Source organism: Macrobrachium rosenbergii, chromosome 33 (assembly GCF_040412425.1).
Source record: "Macrobrachium rosenbergii isolate ZJJX-2024 chromosome 33, ASM4041242v1, whole genome shotgun sequence".
In the NCBI taxonomy this organism is placed as follows: Eukaryota; Metazoa; Arthropoda; class Malacostraca; order Decapoda; family Palaemonidae; genus Macrobrachium; species Macrobrachium rosenbergii.
In genome coordinates, this window is record NC_089773.1 from 11256102 (window position 1) to 11277500 (window position 21399).

Consider the following 21399-nt stretch of genomic DNA (forward strand, 5'->3'; position numbering starts at 1 on the left):
TAGTTCTTTCCTTATCCACTATGAGCAAATCCTTATAAGGGTTTTGATAGTCTTACAAATGTTTTTGAGACACAGTTCATTTATCTGTGTAAAAAATTATAAAAAAAAAAAAAAAAAAAAACGTACAAGAAATAAACTTTTTACCTATGCCTTGTACCAGAAAGGTATTAGTATGGAGTGCTGAATTTTGTACTGTAACTTGTGGAGCCTGTGGTAGACTAGGACAGGTTTTGGGCTGTGGTAGATTAGGAAAGGTTTTTTAGGGCTGTGGTAGATTAGGACAGGTTTTGGGCAACCAAAAAGAGACCCTCGTTTCATCATTGGTTTGTATTACCTTTCAGTGTACTCGGGTTTTATTACCTTCCAATCATCCAATGCTTACTCTGTACATTGGTTGTCAGTGTAGAAGGCTCTGTCACTAAACTGTATACCATGCAACTGTGTTTTTCTGTTATTTAGTAAACTTGACTGCAATAAGTTCAGTGGTGGGTTCTGTTATGTTATATAACAGTAAGTCCAGTGGTATACTTCAAAATCTCTATGTATGTCAACACTTAGAACATCTGTGCATTCAGTATTAGAGTATGTCCCCTTTTGTATTTTTTGTTTTCATTGATAATACATCGCCACTTATATCCTAGTATGAGAATAATAATTTGAGGATAAATATACACTTTCTTTATGTAGGTAGTTAGTTATAAATGATTTGTTTAACCAGAGTCAGTTCGTCTACATTTAAAGGGAACAAGCGGGTATAAAAAACATGTAATATGATGTTAATAATCTAACAGCCTTGCAAGAGCAAAATAAATTAGCCCAGTGGCCTGTTAAACTGCTTCATAATAATAATGATGTTGGTAGCTTGCTCTTTGCCATATGCTAATATAGTAGCCTTTGAAGATGCTGAATTGTGTGCGAGTTCTGAAATACTAGTATTTGTGACTCGGTCACTTCAAAGGCCAGTGGTCTTTGATGCATAGTGGGTTTTTGTATGTTAGGGGACCTCATTCTCATCCTCTTTTGATGCAACTGTGTTAATGAATATTTCTCACGGCAGTTGATTTGACAAGTGTCTACGGTTTTAAGTTTTTTCTCTATACATGAGTTTGTACTTTGATAGTGAGGTTCATTCCCTCATGACCAGACATTTCTGTAAGCACTGCACATTCATGTGTATCTTTGAATTTTAATGTGGTTATGACAAGAGTTCTCATATCTCTAGGCATCTTTTATATAGAAATACAGCATCAACTTAAGTTTTGTGCATAATTTCTTTCTGCATTTCCAAGTTTTGTGCATGATTTCTTTCTGCATTTCCCTACATAGACAGCAATTAACCTCTGTAAGATTTCAAGAATTACAAAACTTGTTAGGCAAACACGCTGTTCTACTCGATGCATACGAATTTTGCAAGAATTTTTGTTGCTGGGGTCCGGGTAAATTTAAACCTTTCTAGCTGTAAATTTAACCATTAAACACAAGCCCTATCAGTCTGCCCTGTGAGTATGCCAAAAACAGTTTCTATATTTAGTTCAATTTTTTCCCAAGGGTATATATGTATTATTCATATATGGCTGTCATTGCATAAAAAATGTAAGGAATAGGCAAAAATTTTCATGATTCTGTAATTTGGAAGTGGCCCAGTGATAAAACTTTCAATGGCCAATATTTTTAGTACATGTAAATTTATATACATGTAAATGTATATGCCGTAGATATTTGCTGCTGTAAGTTTTGTTTAGACTTTCATGTTAGCAATTCTAAGAAATGAATGCTGTGAGTATGGTATTACTATTAATTGTTGCTGGGCTTAGGTACCACATTGCTGTTGCTGTGCTTGACAGAAGTGGAATAGTTTATATATTACTTTTCATTTCTTTTACAAGTCTGCAAAAAATACGCATATTCTGTGTACTACTTTGTGGTATGCAGAGTTTCGCTCTTCGTGAGCAGTAATAAAGATCACACAGTATTGTGTAAGAGGTGAGGCAAATATCATATCTGATACCAGGATGCTACCAGACTGTGATTGCACATGCCTGAGATGAGACACTTATGACCAAAATCAGGCTACTGCCCAGGCTATAGCAAGGATCGGAATACTGCATGAAAGTCGGGCCAACTCCAACACCCAGATCACTTCTATGGCTATGTGAAGACTGCAACAGATCCCAAACATACTCCTAGTGGAACATTTGCAGGGTATGAGCAAGCCACTGCCAACTACCAACCATCTAGGACCGTTTTAGCAGTCGTGCAAGATAAACACTTAACAGAAAGAGGATTCTGGATTCTATTGATATACAATGTGAGTGAAAGCCATCTATTGATGAACTATGATAAATCTAGGCTAGTCAAGAAGATAGTAGGTTTGCACCCCAAGAACAAAAACCATTATAATGTTGCAAAAGATAGACAAGTAAGATATTCTGGAACAAGGCAAGAGCGCTGAAAGCTACAGTGCTTGTTTCTGTGGTGAGAGGCACCACCTTATCTGCCTGTGGTGTACAGAAAACTTTAGGTTGGTGGAGCTGAAAACACCATAGATAATTCCTCTACGTAACAAAGAAGTACACTGAGAGAATTGAGTACAGCTTCTCTTGTAGCCCCAGTTTTAGATGGCACAGATACTGTTGACTGCCATCCTGTGTGTCTACAGAATGGATGAGAAGATGCAGCCTAACTACACAAAGGCATATTCTGGATGAATTTACAATTTTTTCCCGTAAATGAAAATCGATTTTACAAGGACTGTCCTTACTTCAGGGGTGTTGATTGGCATATGTTCAAGTGTACTACCACAAGAAAACCATTAAGTGAGAATGCATGCAATAGGCATGACAAGCAACAACTGTTGGTAGGAGGTATTGTGTAGTGGAAGAGCTCTATGCTTCACACATCTCATGAATTGGAATACAGCACTAACATTCTCTCCCCTTTCAGGCATCAGGGCATAAGTAAAGTATAAGGTTTGTATTTGTGAGAAGTATGAAATTGTTTTTTTTACAGACCTTGCGTGCATTTTCAAATAATAGCTACATATCAGAAACAATATACACAGTACTACTGTCTTTTCTAAGAAAGTACTTTTACATAATTACAAATTTTCCTGTATGACTGAGATTTCTCTATGTATACAATTGTGTTTCATTAAAATTTACCAGTAGTCAAAGGACTTTTCAAGGAACTACGAAACTATGGAATTCTTTTTTGATGTGAAGGTTGTCATTGTTATCGATGAGTCGAGCAGTGAGTGAACGTAATCCTAACTAAGTATACAACTGCAACCTTTTATATTATACCTAGGTGATTGTCTCTAATTGCACTGAACCTTGGTTTTGCTTATTCAATGTAAGTCTTATATTTCTACTATTGTCTAACTCCTGCCTTTTTCTTAAGAAAGTAGAGAAAGTGGAAAGAAAGCTTCAACATTTTTGAAATTGTACAACGTTTAAAAGTATCCGAGTAAATGTAAAGCGTGGCAAACAATGAAAACACTCTACTGTAATGTAAGTAAAAATAAACTAATACTGTAATATTACTGTCATCTCTAACCCTACCACAATAACTCCATAAAAAAAAAATGTAATAAATTTCCAAAAGCCATAGTTTATCCTTTCCCACATACAGTGACTTTGTATCTGACTAGTGCATTAGAATGTCACAACTGTTGAGGAAACTTAAGCAATCTAGAACCACAATTAAAACGAGACTGATCCGGCTAAATCGCAAATAATGCAGTTCCTGAAATTTAAGAAAAAACTGCCCTACCGAGATGTAAGTGACATCCTAGAAGAGAAAGTAAAGAGAAAAACGAAAAAGTCAACATTTCAAATGACTTAACAAATATTGTACAAGAAAAATGCTATACATAACATCTTTGGCCGACATGTTTGTAGTATCTGGGAGTAACTTGGAAAAAACAATTTGAACACTACCTATATAAGTATTTGCTACCTGAGATACCATTACCTCCATTCAGCATTCCATCCATTTTTCACATCTAATTAATTTAGTGATCAACAGGTGCAACAGTTTAGGGGGACGAGGACGTCGTCTTCGCTACACTTGCTTCATCTTTCACAAAAGTTAGGTTGCCGTACTTTCTGTTTTTCCTGGGCCTGAATAATGTCCTGTAATACACTTACAGGGGAATAATCCTGGTGTCCGCCTGGTTTTGCAGGACGAAGTGAGGAAGTTGCAATTGTGAGGCCGAACAGCAAGACTTGAGGTATGCACTGTTTTAAGTTCTGCAATTCATGGATCGGATCACACACGGATGGAATATTGTTTGCCTAGAGAGGCTTCCACTGACTGACAAAATCTGAAATGTATAGACAGTAATTAATATTTTGAATACAGAGGTCCTTTCCACGTGTTCCAAGAGTTAGAGCATTCATTCCTACAAAAGATGTGTTCTTTCATATCAAACCCACTAATCCTAAGAGCCCTCTGTTCATGAATGTTCCCAGAAGTGTATTATGAAGTCTCTTGCAGAGAACAAAATAAGTAAAAGCAACTATTGGTGTAAGGTCATCCTTAGTGTGACATTGTGAGACCATCCCCAGCTTTGCTCTGCCAGTTCGGATAATTCACTGCGATTCATTTCTGTCAATTCTTTTTATTATTATAGATAAACTCCTTTTTTCTTCCTTTTCATATTCTGGGTTAATTTAACCTTGCTTTGCTCTGTTTTGTGTGTAATTCACTATTTCAGTTGATTTCTTAAATATTAGTACTTTAATTTAATATTTAAAGTAAGAGGCAAGTCAAGAGACATCCTGTCTGTTGTGTGCTTGTATTAACTTGCTTAATTTTGGGTATTTTTACTAATCACTACTGTTGCTAAGATAATGCAATTGATATGTTCTGTTCTGTAACTAATGCAATGTTTGTTTTTCAATGGTTTCAGTATGTTCTGTATCTATACTTATACTGTTAATGTCATGGTTGGCCATGAAGTGTGTGCTGTCAAGACCAGTGTGGTTCTTTTAGTCTTCCCTCTGGTGTCAGCTAAAACTGGTCTTCCAGTCAATGAGCGAGCTGCTCCACGAACTGTATGTCGCTCACCCGTTATGTTTGCTCTCCTGGTACCACTCCCCACACGTCTGCTGCAGGTTCGATCCCGAAAGGACCCCTTTGAAATTCACCCAGTGCAAAAAGTAGCAAGGAAGATTCGAACGAGATAGTGTCGAGAACCTCGTAATTTTCTATAGTTTTTCTGGATTGGAGACAGCAACTGTCAAGAACCTGATTTTGTTAGTCCTTCAAATTCAATGTGTGATCAAGTGGTCTCCCAAGGGTCCTTTACCCTCCAGGATATGAAATACAAACATGGAATTCCAAACAAAATTCAACAAGCACAGAAACAATAATAAATATGGCACTGATGTGTAAGGTAAAACTGTCATACTGTACTTACTCCACCACTTTCTAAAATTAGGAAATTAATAACCATTGGCTAGATAAGATCAATGGCCAGCTTAGAACATCAAAGCCCAGCACCAGTTAATAACTGGGAAGGAAAACACACAGTTTTAGATATACCTGACAAACCCCAAGAAACGGTCATTCTTGACGCAGAATGAAAATGCTTCAACTGAGAACTTTTTACTTCCACTGACAGGTACTGTACGAGTGAACTACCACTGAATGATTGTTCATGTTTTGAAACTGGGAGAATAACACCAACCTGAATAGAATAGAATATAACAGAACATAGAATTTAGGCCAAGTGCTGGAACCTGTGAGGTCATTCAGCTCTGAAAAGGAAATTGACAGAAGGTTTAACAGGTGTAACAGGAGGAAAACCTCGCAGTTGCACTTTGAAACAATTGTTTGAGAGGGTGGAAAAATCACACGGAAGAAAGAGAATATGAATGGAGGTACAGTAAAAGGAATGAAAGAGGCTGCAGCTATGGGGTGAAAGGACACTACAAAGACCCTTAATAATGCCTACGGTGCACCATGCGAGGTGCACTGACGGCCCTACCCCCCTACAGGGGCACAACCTGAAATATTTTACCTAAGTCCTATCTTTCTGAGCAATTCTGCTGTCATTTTGTAGTATCTTACACTAAGCCCTGAAAATTAACATGTCAAAAGTGAAAATTAAAATCTATGGACAAATGGTTAGGTTTGAGAGGTGTTGAAACAGCCAACAGACACAAGTAACGAGACATCATCTTTTTTTATCCTAACAAGTTTGGAGTTTCACAGATTTGGGTTTATGAAGAAACAAGTATTTCCTCTTAACAAATAGGATATAAGAGAATACACCTACAATACTGCCAAAAGAATATCATAATATTAATATATATATAAAATCTACAACTACCTGTGTTAGCCCTCAGACAAAGGTGGTGTCACCCATCCGTATTTTTCATGAGTCTTGACCAGCGACCTGAAAGCAGATTCTGCGGCTTTCTTGTTGAACTCCTTCGGCACTTTATGTTTCCTTGATATGCGACCCTGGAAGAAGATACGGAGAATGAATTAACACAGCGTGCATGAAAGACCCAAGTTTTTGTTGTAGGTTTAGTGTAACATCCAACTTGCACTGATCAGCAAAGATTTATTATTACCACCCATACCTTGTCCATCGTAATTTTTCTTTTACATCGCCCTTTTTCATTCGCCACCTGTATTTCACTTACAACACCTGTTTGTCATCCGTTTATCTTAATTCTGACCAACTCCTGAAATGCTGTTTCCATTAATATATTTTTTTGTGACCTGCGTTCTTTACTTTTATTTACTCTGCGTCTTTCTCTAACCGACTTTTTCCATACTTTTTGTTCACTTGCCACCCACGGGTTTTCTGTTCTTTGCAGAAGCTCTTACAAAATTACGGGCCATCCTAACTTCTTCAATATGAAAGTGTGACAATTCTGCAGAAGAGCTGTACAATCTTTTTCAACAGGTCCTTGACATTTCCCCTCTTTTCTCTCTTTTATATCACTGTATCATCATCATCTGTTTTTAACTCTCGGCTCCATCTCCTCTCCTCGAACTTCCTCATTCTCTCGTCCCTTTTTCCCTTCCCTCCAAAGTTGACAGGGGACGGCAATAGCAGAGGTTATCTCATTTGCATACCCTCTGGAAAGTTAATGGAAAAGAGATCACGAAGAGAGAAAGAGGACATGGATGCGGATAAAAAAAAAAGGGAGGGGGGGCCCCAATCTTCTTTGGAGTCCTACCCCTCCCCCACCTCTCGCACAACCTAACCTGCTCCCATACCACTCCTAACCAACACCCAAAAACCAGACGGCTCATTCAGTGTAAAGAAAGAAAGATAAATTTTTGGTAGCGCTGGTGGAGTGGGACATACTGATTCATTTTCCCAAAGAGATGAAAAATAAGCAAGCTAGGTAGGCACTTGTAGCGTATTGGGAGCCTTTAAAGAGGGTGACGTCCCAGGGAGGACCCTGGGAAGAAGTATTCATGTATGAGAGGAAGATATATCAGGGTGGGGCTTTCAGAGCAGGTAGGGGGACGTACCGGCATTGCGTCAGAGAGGAATTACGGAGTGAAGAGACTACCGTGAGACCAGAATGGAAGGGGACAGTGATTGCTGAGTGAAACTGCGTGAAAGGAAGGAATGTAACTACGGTAATTCATTGACTGACTTAATAATATAAACCGGTGTTACATTCGGTGGTCATCAAAGCTGCGGAATAACATTTTATATATATATATATATTTACAGATACATGCAGTGTCATCTCTACATATCCATATTAAACAGGTTAGATAATGATAAGGCAAATGCTGTCTTATGTGTTTGAAGAATAGTACGTCCCGCAGATCTTTCCAGGGGGCCAATTTGCTCGCTCATGTATGTCTCAGCGATAAATATACACTCTCTATCTCTCACATATATATAATGTGTAAGTGTACAATCACATGTGGAAAGTAAAAAGTTAAAGAAGAGGCAGAGAGAGAGAGAGAGAGGGGGGTTTGGGGCCGGGAGTACACCCTCCTGAAGGTAGAAGTATCTTCCTTTCGCTGCCGTTAATGACATCCTGTGTGTGCACAGAAAGAACTTCTTATTTTTTCTCTTTCTCATCTCCATTTCCCCTTTTTTCTCTCTCTTAAATCCTCGAGACAGGGAGAGTAAGGGGAGGGGGGGGGTGTCAAAATTGGCCCCTTCCATCCCCCACCTCAAGCGTCACAGCGGGTCTCATTAAGAATTAATTGGATGTCCCAAGCAGACCCCTAAAATGACCTTGTTTTTCTCGTCTGAAAGAAAACAATTATGGGGTTCCAGTGTGGAAGTTTTGGCCTGAAAAGTGAACCTAATTGATATCTGACGACGACGAGGAATGACGGAATGGTATTCATACGCCGTGGTGACGATGAATGACGCGTGAGTTAATTTGATTGTGAAATGCAACTGGCAAACTCTGAGAATGACTCGACGGATGCAAATGTCAATTATTTTAAGATGATGACTTTGAGATTATGAAGTAAAACTTCTGAGTGTCAATATTTTCAGACAACTTTGAGAGTCTGAAGTAAAACTTCAAAGTGTCAATATTTTCAGACAACTTTGCGAGTCTGAAGTAAAACTTCAAAGAGTCAATGTTTTCAGAGGATGACTTTGAGATGTTAAAGTAAAACTTGTATTTCCTGACACTGACAGTGAAGGTTTAAATGACAGCCGATATTCTGAGGCAATGCAAAGAGCAACTGACATTTCTAGACTGACACTGGGCATGCAAAATACAACTGAGTGTTGGGCACTAGCACAGATTGTTAAGAGCTGCTGATGATTAGATAAATGGTAACAGGAATGGAATGGAACGGAAGAAATTCTCATTTTAATTCCCTTTTGTACTGAAGCATTACGGTGGGAAATATATTCATACTATGAGGCAACCTTCCATTTAAAGACTTTAGGTCAAGGAAATTATTAACAAATAATCTTTGGAGTAGCTGGCACCAGAATGGTACAGCCTCAAGGTTTCTCAGTGTCTGTGGATGGGGCTGCTAGCCCTACACCCTTTCTCATAACAGCAGTAGATATTGGTGCCCACATATAGCTGGGTGGACTGGTTGGTGCCTGGGCAGGAGCGATGCCCTGACGTAGAAAACGTGGGCGTAGCGCTGCACCGCCAGGTCATAGTGCCCACTTTACCTATTGGCCCCTACCTGCAACCCTTTCAATCCTTTTACTGTACCTCTGTTCGTATTCTTTATCTTCCATCTTACTTTCCTCAACCCTCTCCTAGCAATTGAGTCACAGTGCAACTGCGAGGTATTCCACCTGTTAGACATTTCAAACCTTTTTACTGACGATTTCCTTTTCAGCACTGAATGACCTCGTAGGCCCCAGCGCCTGGCCTTTGGCTCCAATTCTGTAGTCTAGTCTATTCCCCTTACTTGTGTACATACTCCCCTTATTATACAGTGCTAAAACAACAGCCATATACGAGTATAAACAATCGCCGAATACAGCAAAAACGAATAAAAAAAAGAGTATGACCACAAACACCCAGTGAAAGGAGAGTAGAGTTTCCAGCCACACTCATCAAATATTCCAGCGGAAACGCAATCTATTAGCTGCCGCTCTGTTGTTTCGTCCGCTGTTCTGACCGCAATTTGATTGGAAACAAATCACGGGGTTTCGTGCCGTTCTCGTCCAGTACCGGTTATGCAAACCTAGGGTATTTTTTTTTTTTTTTTGATGCGCATGCGTTTGTGTGCGTGAGAGGAAAAATGAGAGATGGAGAGAGTGTACGCTCTATTTCAGTCTAAAAAATGTTATAAAATGGAGAGAGAGAGAGAGAGAGAGAGATGTGTGTATGGTCTATTTCAGTCTGAAAAAGGTTTATAAAATGGATAGAGAGAGAGAGAGTGTGTATACTCTATTTCAGTCTGAAAAAGGATTATAAAATGGAGAGAGAGAGAGAGAGAGAGACTGTATGCCCTATTTCAGGTTAAAAAGCTTTATAAAATGGGAAGAGAGAGAGAGAGACTGTATTTTGGTCTAAAATATTTTTATAAAATGGAGAGAGAGAGAGAGAGAGAGAAACGTAGCTATTAATACAAGCAAAAATAATGATTAACCAAGCCTTTATTTACACACAAAACAAGGAAGCAACAGACCCATCTCCTGACACAGAAACTATACAGGTAAAATCATCCCCAAAAAATACTGTCCACGTCTGCGAAATCTGAATATGAGCTGTAAGACGCACCGAACTGTAAAAAACGCATCTCTCTCTCTCTCTCTCTCTCTCTCTCTCTCTCTCTCTCTCTCTCTCTCTCTCTCTCAATCGCCGTGAAGTTTGATTTTCAAAAAATCGAAACAAACATTTTGAAATCAATTAAAAGAATTTTTAATTGATTTCAAAATGTTTGTTTTGATTTTCCATGGAATTTTATATTCATTAGATATTGAATATAGATGAATGTGGTGAGACTTAATTCCTAAAGGGAATATCTGGATGGGATGTTATTATTATTGCCAATAAATAATGAATATATTAAAAAAATCAGAATCAATTTGCATTGGTATACCGTCAGGCCATACAAAAAAAAAAAAAAAAAAAAAAAAAAAAAAAAAATAAAATATATATATATATATATATATATATATATATATATATATATATATATATATATATATGTATGTATATATACAAAACAGGTTTGATCTCGATGTGTCAGAAACTTATTTCTGTTACACACGTGATTATATGTTGACTATTTCAATCTCTCTCTCTCTCTCTCTCTCTCTCTCTCTCTCTCTCTCTCTCTCTCTCTCTCTCTCTCTCTCTCTCTCTATATATATATATATATATATATATATATATATATATATATATATATATATATATATACACACACACATCCATGACTGACAGTGACTGACTGATCAACTGACTGACGCAAACTGGCGGCACAAAAACTAAGGTCACCACCAAAGGGGACACGAGATCTTCAAATTCCCGAATAACACGAACAGAACAAAATCAGCGATCAGTTTCTGGAGCAATAACCTTAAACCCACTTGTATCCTGACAGCGGTATCTCAATTGTAAGTGCGTATGCGTGATGAATATTAGTAGGTTTCGCCATCGAAACAATAAATAAAAACAATAAATAACATTGCAGCGAATAGATGGATATCAACAGGAAACGTTTTTATCGAATTGACTTGCAGTCATTCTATCCTGAAAGATTATATTTTACACGAGGTCTTGCAATATACCAAAGAACCAGTTTGAACTGTCCAACAAAACTACCGTCATTTTTGTATAGTAATGGAAACTATGCAACAAAACTACCATTACTTTTGTGCCGGAACACTTTTTTGCAATAACAATGCAGAACGCAATATTAACATCACAAAGCCCTTACACTTTCAACCACGTAATATATTGCAACAAAATTGCAACTCAATTTTTTTTACCCGAATACATTCTTCCAACAAACCTACGAAGCATTGCAACAATGCATTCTCGCCATTTGCAACGAAGCTGCTATATCTTGCTGTGTGTGTTACGGACCTTTGCAGACGAGAATATCTTTCAGAATGTCTGCTCTGACAAATATACTGTATATATGGGTTTGTCATAATTGCTGATACTTATCACACATGAATTACTTAATTATTTCTATCTGTCTGTCAGTCTGTCCTGCATAATTGCTACCGTCTCAGTGACTGAATTTTTTTTCTCTCTCTCTCTCTCTCTCTCTCTTCTCTCTCTCTCTCTCTCTCTCTCTCTCTCCCAGAACCCCTATTTTGCATTAATGTATTTCTCAGTTATTCTTTCTCCCTCTTCTGTTTATCTGCACTCTCCCATTTCAAGCTTCTCTCTCTCTCTCTCTCTCTCTCTCTCTCTCTCTCTCTCTCTCTCTCTCTCTCTCTCTTAATCAAGGCTGGATAAACGTATGAATCACGCCAGATGAGCTTCTCACTGCAATTCTGAGAAGCAAATGGGTTCAATTTAAACTGCAATGTTTGTCATTTGCTGTGGTTCAGGGACGAGCAGAGAGAGAGAGAGAGAGAGAGAGAGAGAGAGAGAGAGAGAGAGAGAGAGAGAGAGAGAGAGAGAGAGAGAGAGAGAGAGTTACAAAACGTCAATTATGATCAATGAGTCAGTCGCTCCCCCTCAAAAACCCATCTCAATTCGATGAATAATGAAGTGTCATCACAGCGATACTGGCCAGTAGGCTCTTAATTTTCAGTTTCTGTAAAAGAAAACTATTGTGCCGGCTTTGTCCGTCCGTCCGCACTTTTTCTGTCCGCCCTCAGATCTTGAAAACTAATTAGGCTAGAGGGCTGCAAATTAGTATGTTGATCATCCACCCTCCAATCATCAAACATACCAAATTGCAGCCCTCTAGCCTCCTCAGTAGTTTTTATTTTATTAAAGGTTAAAGTTAGCCATAATCGTGCCTCTGTCAACGATATAGGATAGGCCACCACCGGGCAGTGGTTAAAGTTTCATGGGCCGCGACTAATACAGCATTATACCGAGACCACCGAGAGATAGATCCATTTTCGGTGGCCTCGATTATACGCTATACAGTAAACTCGATTGCGCCGAAGAAACTTCGGCGCATTGTTTACTTATTTTTATCTAACGATATCACTATTTTCAATGATCCTAACTTACTGAGGATGCCAATTTTAAACTCTCTGTTTTAACAATACTGCTGATTCTATTGGCTTGCATCTATCACTTATAAATATACGTTTTATTAAGTAAACAGAGTAAATGTGCAGATATTATTAATACTTAATACACGTGCTGGGACCAAGTTTACCATCACTCTGCAAGATTATATCAAGGCAATCGGTGAGAGAGAGAGAGAGAGAGAGAGAGAGAGAGAGAGAGAGAGAGAGAGAGAGAGAGAGAGAGAGAGAGAGAGAGACGCAACAACCTGTTTGCCTCGATTCGGTAACAGAGTCAAAACACACAGAAAAAATGTCTAACTTCATGTCAATGGCTTCTACACAAAGCAAACTATATATAGATTCACTTTCATTTTACAGTGGAACAGTACAAAGCCATACCACCATCTTTTTCATCGCAGTATAGTGGAAAGAAGTCTTTAATAACTCACAACATTTACAGGAAATGTGATTAAACTCAATAAAAAATTCATTAGTTTTGAAAATTCTAATCTGGTGTATAAACACAGTCCGGAATTGGGGGCCAGGCGATAATAATTTGAGGCCCCCCTCTTTATTAAGGCGTATCTCGAACTTCTCTAATTAAGAAGCGTTTTAATGAGAGAGAGAGAGAGAGAGACTCGACTACCTGTTTTTCTTAGTTTGGTAATAGAGTTAAAATGCATAGGAAAATTGGCTATCTGCTAAAACTAACGCAAGCACGCACACAAGTAAATAAATAAATAAATAAATATAATATATATATAAATAAATAATATATATATATATATATATATATATATATATATATATATATATATATATATATATATATATATATATATATATATATACACACACCATGAACATAAGATGTAAAACATTGACAAAATATTCATTCAGTTAAGGGAAAAGAGGTAAGAATTGTTAGGACAGGGACTCGAACTGCAGGAAAGGACGGACCCGCCTTTCTAAAAAGCGGAGACTATGGCGAATATAAAAAGGAAAACAATACCAACGAGAGAATTCTCTCCCCCTCAAAAAAAAAAAAAAAAAAAAAAAAAAAAAAATTCTCGCGATCTCTCACTCCCGGAGGATTAAGAGAATTCGTTTAGGATTCGTTTGGGCATTCCGTAGGACTATTTAGCCCGAACTATCCAAGGCATTAACAGGAAAGCGGTCGATGTTTACTGGGCAATTTGGCCGAGCGAAATTGCAATTGGGACTCGTATTGCGCTCCTGCAGATTTAGGTATTATTGCAGTGAGGGGTCCCCGTCCCCCCTCTCCCCCCCTTCTCCCTTTTGCATTTTTAATGGCAGATTGTTGCTTGCGGATGTTTTTGCTTTTCCGAGGAAAGGGATATACTGTGTATATATATATATATATATATATATATATATATATATATATATATATATATATATATATATATATATATATATATATATATATATATATAACATACACACCACACATACATATTGACTGGTGAAAGACCACTGCTTTAGGAAGGAAAGCCAATATCTAGTCATGTGTCTAACCATGCATTTCCTACGAAACCAAAAGATAAGCTTATCAAAATTCCATGAAAAAGATATCAAAGAAATTTAATCTTAAATTACAGTAGAACATTTACCGAAGCAAGACAAGAGCTACAAATAACTGATTTTGTAATTCAACTGTGATTACAAATAGAATACAAGGGATATTTTAAAAATATATATATATATAATAGCTTAATGTATTAAACACTCATTAATACAATGAAGAGAAATATTTTAGCTGATATAGACATTAGTCTGATGAAATGAACAATAAATTATGAAAATCTAGTTAATTTTACGTCGATAAATCAAAGGACTTAAGTGTTTAGAAAGGATTAACCTCTAAATTCAAAGAAATTAAAATATCCTCAGCGCTTAGAAAGGGTTAGCTGAGGGAAATTCAGATAAATCTTGAAAAAGTTCATAACTTGAAACGTCAGAAAACTTACTGAACACAAAATTATCAAGTTATTAACAAGGATAATTAAAAAAAAAAAAATTTTGTTACATTGACTTTCAGTCGGGAGATCATAACTCAAAATATATTATTTATATTCTTGTTAAAAAGTTTATGCCCGAAATTAAAAAAAAAAAAAAACGGCGCAATCGCGTTTTCTGTACTGCGAATAATGCTGTATGAAACTCTCAGCCGCGGTTCATGAAACTTTCTGTCACGGCCCGGTGGTGGCCTGTGTTATTGGCACCTATAGAATTACCAGACGCATGATCATGGATAACCTCTTAAATTAAATAAAAAAAATTACTGAGGCTAGAGGGCTGCAATTTGGCACGTTTGATGACTGGAGGGTGGATGATCAACATACCAATTTGCAGCCATCTAGCCTCAATAGTTTTTGAGATCTGGGGACGGACAGACAAATAACAATCTCAGTAGTTTTTTTTTACAGAAAACTAAAAATGGAATACTGAAATCTTGGCAAGGTAGCGACGTACTTTTTAACCTAATTTGGTCCACCTGCGGAGCCAAAAAGTGCACCATTATAATGGAAATTAACCTTGATTAGGGCTGTCCTGACAGGTGGAAAGTGTAATCTGATTTCTGCAGATTTTCAGACTCGCTGGATGTAATTATTCAAATAATTTAATTACTCTTGGTCTCATAATTGCACATAATTGAATTTTTAGAAAGGCTAAAAAAAAAAAAAACTTTAAGGTTAAGATGTGGGTTTGAAGAGGGTGGATGTAAAGATTTATTGAATTATGAAAAAAATAAAAATGAATGCTATTATAAAAGATTACAACTGCAAATAGAGAACTGTCAATTGAATGAAAGGAGTTTAGTGTTTTGTATTTATTTCTTTACTTATATATATTATATTTTATCCTTTTTTTACTTTTGCAGCAAAGTAATTATTCATCATTTCTCTTACTACTATCAAAATATTTATAATTCTTATCAATAATGCAGTTTTTGATTATCATTTTTATAACAGTGAAATTATTTTTTACTGCAATTTCTCTTATTACTCAAAATTATTTAAAAATTTTTCTTACGGCTGGAAATTTAGCCATAATCTCTCCTGTTACTGCACAGTTATTGATAAATAACCTTTATAATGAGAATTATTGCTCTCATTAATACAAAACTCTTTTTTTTTTTTTTAAGTTTCTCTTATACTGGAAATTTAAATTCGTAATTCCTCTTAATTTATGTACACAATTTTTGTCATTGAAAAATTATAATTATTTCTCTTGTTACTGCAAAGTTATCCACAGAATCTCTTGTTGCTGTAAAGCTAATCAACATTTCTCTTCTGATTGCAAAGTTTTCTTATTGATGCAAAGCTCTCCATTATTTATCTTATATATGACTGCAAAGTCATCCATAAAAGCTCTTGCTGCTGCAAAGGTAATCAACGTTTCCCTTATCACTGCAAAGTTACCCGTTCTCTTATTACTGCAAAGTTATCCATAGCTACTCTTATTACTGCAAAGTTATGCATAATTTCTCTTATCACTGTAAAGTTATCCATAACTTCTCTTATTACTGCAAAGTTATCCAAAACTTCTCTTATTACAAAGTTATCCACAACTTCTCTTATTACAAAGTTATCCACAACTTCTCTTATTACAAAGTTATCCACAACTTCTCTTATTACTACAAAGTTATCCACAACTTCTCTTATTACTGCAAAGTTATCCATAACTTCTCTTATTACTGCAAAGTTATCCATAACTTCTCTTATTACTGCAAAGTTATCCATAACTTCTCTTATTACTGCAAAGTTATCCATAACTTCTCTTATTACTGCAAAGTTATCCATAACTTCTCTTATTACAAAGTTATCCATAACTTCTCTTATTACAAAGTTATCCACAACTTCTCTTATTACAAAGTTATCCACAACTTCTCTTATTACTGCAAAGTTATCCAAAACTTCCCTTATTACAAAGTTATCCACAACTTCTCTTATTACTGCAAAGTTATCCAAAACTTCTCTTATTACCAGACAGCTGCTGGATGATTCCGCATCCAAACATGGATCATCACAGAGACCTCCCACTTTTCATTTCCCCCGAATCAATAAGAGTCCGTGACGCGAAATTAATTAGACCTAATCAATAGGGTGGAAAAATGACAGAATTAATTAGGCGATCTAGTGCAAACGGTTACCAGTCATTTAGTTTTCAGAAGCGGAAAGAAAATATTTTTTAAAACCATTTAATCAGCTAATTATTATTATTATTATTATTATTATTATTATTATTATTATTATTATTATTATTACTACCGTTTTTAGTTTTCTGTAAAAGAAAACTATTGTGTCCGCACTTTTCCTGTCCGCCCCCAGATCTTAAAAACTGCTGAGGCTTGAGGGCTGCAAATTGGTATGTTGATCATCCACCCTCCAGTCATCAAACATAGCAAATTGCAGCCCTCTAGCCTCGGTAGTTTTTTTTATTTTATTTAAGGTTAAAGTTAGCCATGATCGTGCGTCTGGCAATGATATAGGAAAGGCCACCACCGGATTTTACTGTCAAATGTTAGTTTGTTTCAACATTAGCAAAGAATTACAAGAAACAAACTTAAATTCCACATGAGAAGCCCCCTCTGGTAACAGGGTAACTAGAAAGCAATGAACGTATATACCTCCTTCAACGGGTCTGTATCGAAATCTCACTGAGATCTATCAATTATTCCCCAAAATGTCTTGTGGACGATAAATAAGTAGAAAAAACGGACAGATGCGAGAGAATATACAATCTTCAACCTTTGTTCATGAAGTAAAAATCAAAATACTGATCTTATACCTCACAACAAGTGTCATTTATCATTTATAGACCGGCGTCAATAACCTACATGTTCTGAATATTAATTAAATTCCATTCTTTGTCAGCTGGACAACTGGGTCCATTCTACAGCACATAATTAGAGAAAATAACCCATAACTGGGATACTTAAGAATGACAGACACGCCTCTCACAATCACGAAGACTATAGAGATTTCGGAAATCGGAAGGAGCGAGATAAGTCAATCCATTAATGAGTATGCGAGAACTTTTCAATTTTCAATTAAAAAAAAAAACGAAACAAATCGATTACGGGTTATTTTCTGATCTAATCAGCATGATCAATGAACGGCTATAAAACCGAGGATTATAGCTTTACGAGATGTTTATCATCAGAGCAGGAAATAAAATTGTGAGATTATCTTCACGCTCCAGCGATCATCAAATGTGGCCCGGCACGGAAAAGGCTGTTTTGAGTCGAGACAAATGAAATTGCCTCATCAATGAATGATTTCCAATGCCCAGCAAAATATTTAGCTTGGATGACATTGAATGAATGAGTATATAATTACTGTTATGTGGTATCACTGTTTTATATGGCGTCATCATTGCAAAGGTCATTGTAGCCGACTGCAAAGCAATGAATTATCTCAGACAATACTGAAATATCACAATAATAAATAGAAAAATTATACACTTCAACCATGTGGTAACGATAAAAAAACTTTAAACATTAAGAATATAGGTATACATTTGCACATGAAAACTGTAACGCTAAGGAAGGGGAAGCTATTTTTAATGAAGATCAAATTTTTGTTCAGTCAGATCACTAGTTTGGGAGGAGGAGGAGGAGGAGGAGGAGATTTGTAAGTATCATCAAGTTCTGTTCCATTTTCTCGGAAGTTAATACTTTAATTAAGATAACAATAATTCTCTCTCTCTCTCTCTCTCTCTCTCTCTCTCTCAGGCAAGTTTCCAAAGATTTCGTCCAATCTAATCTCAATCTTGGGAGGTAAATTCAAAAGAGTAATGTAAGACATCTCGGATTCTTGGAAAATTCTGTGAGAGAGAGAGAGAGAGAGAGAGAGAGAGAGAGAGAGAGAGAGAGAGAGAGAGAGAGAGAGAGAGAGAGAGAGAACATTTTTCAAACCTTGGGAACACAGAAGGGAAGACACAACATAGCGCGTACGGTAAAAACAGGTCGAACATCGAGAGGACATTTCGTCAGATCTACTGAAACGATCATGAAATTCAAGAAATAACTCAAATCAGCACCAAACTCTAACACAGTGACCCTTGACCTTTGACCCATCTCCTGACAAAACTTGGTGGAAATCCTTCGAAGCCGTTCGGAGCACAAACGTTACCAAAAAACACCCATAACCCACCGATGTGAAGAGACAACCCCATGAACTCTATAGTCATAATGAACGGGTTTGAAACGAAGGGTAGATCAACTCTTGACAACAATTATTACCGAAGGCTTATCATCCCTTCCAGAGGATGGCTAATGCCCCAATATAATGGGTGGGGGTACAAAATGATTTCATTGATAGGGTACAGACACGTTCTGCTATCATGCCCCGATTAGGACGCATAAGCTGATTGGAAACAGGTTCAATTAGACGCATATTACGGAAGCCATTACCAAGATACGGATATGAGCTATTAGTTGCCGGAGGCTGGGACTAACGACTCTGAGCATTTCTGAATTGGGAGGCCGACGGGACGCCTCAGATATAATGGCAATACGAGGGTAGATATCGTTGCCAGGTGAGCGTCTTTCAATTGAAAGAAGCCTATAGGAATTAAATAAGACTTAAGCAGGGAGAAATTCCATACCACTACTATAGAGAGAAAGAAATAGAAAAAAAGAGTAAACACTCCATCTTTGATTTCAATTTATATATTTACAAGCAGAATTTACAGTGTAAAAGTTTCTTTGATGGGAGATAAATCTTTAAATATGTCTATATATCTAAAGCTTATCAGCAAAATATCTAATTAATCAATTTTAGCAAAGGTTCGAATTAAATACTGGATAATTAAGCCATTAAGCAAAAGAGAATACATTGCTCAATTAAAATATGATATGCGAATGATGTATTTTTTTTGACATGGAAAAACTACGAACACTTAAATATTCTAAAATGTATCAGCCAAAGATACGATTTTATTTAAGCCTTGAATCAAATACTTTAAAGCAAAACAAACGAATCCGAAGGCAATACAGCGTACCATTACTCTCTGCTATCCGAAATCCCCCCTCTCCCCCCCTCCACAATCCATTAGGAAGAACCACGGCTCGGGCGAGGAGCTGAAAGCATCGCGCCACGGGCATACTAAACATCGTACCAAGACGCTCTCACTTAAAAGCGGATGCCATTCGGTTAAACTATCTTACTTCTTATCCTACATCTGGCTAACACGAGTCGTCGTACCACTGCCAGCCAGATTCTCTTACAACGAGCTAACATCTTCGTATCGTTGCTTCTGTATTCCTCGGAGCGAAAAATGTCCGAATCTCTGCGAGGGAATACCATGCATGCATTACTGTAAAGTAAGTGGAGGCATCCAGCCGTGCAAGCACATTATCAAGCATAGCGACTTTAGTGCTTGCAGAGCATAATTCTCCAAGAGAGACTGGAATTATCTAAGTTTACAACGAAAATGGAAATGTCTTCAGATGTATGAATGTAAGTGTTTTAAAATATATATATATATATATATATATATATATATATATATATATATATATATATATATATATATATATATATATATATATTTCTATTTGCCATACTATTAGTCTGAACCAAAAGTCAATAGACTGACCACATAGTCCACAGCTCACGTTCTAAGAAGAAGAAGAAGAAGAAGAAGAAGAAGAAGAAGAAGAAGAGAGAGAGAGAGAGAGAGAGAGAGAGAGAGAGAGAGAGAGTCCCTCTTCTTAATAAGCATAGACATCAAAGAGTGAAACTGACAGATTTCACTTCACCGTAATGACGGTACGCTACTTCCGGCAGGTACAGCACGTAAGAGGAGGCACACAGTATTTAATAATAAAAAAAAATCTTCAACGTGAGAATAAAAACAATACACCAGTAATAGACGAAATATAATTTTTCTTTCTAAACTATGAACTAACTCCAATAATAACTAGGCCAGCGCTCGCCACATACTGAAACATGGGTTCAAAACACCGTAGAGTTTTGTGACATTAAAAACTGAGTCCACTTGTCAGTAATAATAATATAATAATAATAATTATAAAGCCTGGCCCAATAACATTCACTTAGGCAAATGGGACTTAATCTTACTACATCCCCTTATAACAAACAAGAGATTGATATTAAATAGAGTGTGATTCTTCAAACATATTAATAACAGTGTTTTCAGGTTGTCTCTTGGTCGTGAGGTTCAGTGTTCTCTTTAGTTAAGTAAGAGATATTGCTTTCGTTGAAATAAGCAAAACTATTGTTTACATGAGGATTACTGTCACTACTGAATTTAATCAACTGTACTATTATATATATATATATATATATATATATATATATATATATATATATATATATATATACAATGACCTATTTGTGACCCTAAAAAGCAGTGAGAAAAAGAATAACATGAAAGCTCGGCTTATAAATGAGTAGTTCTCGACAGAGGAGGAGGAGGAGGAGGAGGAGGAGGAGGAGGAGGAGGAGGAGGAGGAGGAGGAGGAGGGAGGAGGAGGAGGAGGAGGAGGAGACGAAAAGCTAAATCTGGAACTTAATGATATCTTGACCTCCGCGTGCACTCATGATAATGGCCTCTATTCTCCTTCAGGTTTTTCTTCTCTCTCTCTCTCTCTCTCACGACATTTGAGATAATAGAATGGGAATGGTGGTTTAGATGGGAATGTGACCAACTGATCTAAAACTTCCATTTATATCTGTCATAAAACAATTCTTCTCAGTATAAAATCTCTCTCT

At 36.7% G+C, this 21399-nt stretch overlaps 1 protein-coding gene across 5 annotated transcripts in view; it reads right to left on the reverse strand.

The window, feature by feature from the left end:
* Positions 1-592: 592 nt before the first annotated feature.
* LOC136855928 (ubiquitin-conjugating enzyme E2Q-like protein 1) overlaps positions 593-21399 on the reverse strand; it is a 250774-nt gene continuing 229967 nt past the window's right edge. For 4 of the 5 annotated variants that reach the window (XR_010858177.1, XM_067133423.1, XM_067133424.1 and 1 more), the window contains 2 exons: positions 6338-6471; positions 593-4324 (listed from right to left, as the gene is read on the reverse strand). Coding sequence is in view for 4 of the 5 variants with exons in the window: in XM_067133423.1 (XP_066989524.1) it covers positions 6343-6471 (129 nt within the window). In the remaining variant the exon portion in view is untranslated. Of the gene's footprint in view, positions 4325-6334; positions 6472-21399 lie in introns of all 5 variants that reach the window. The other variant, XM_067133425.1, reaches the window with a different exon arrangement.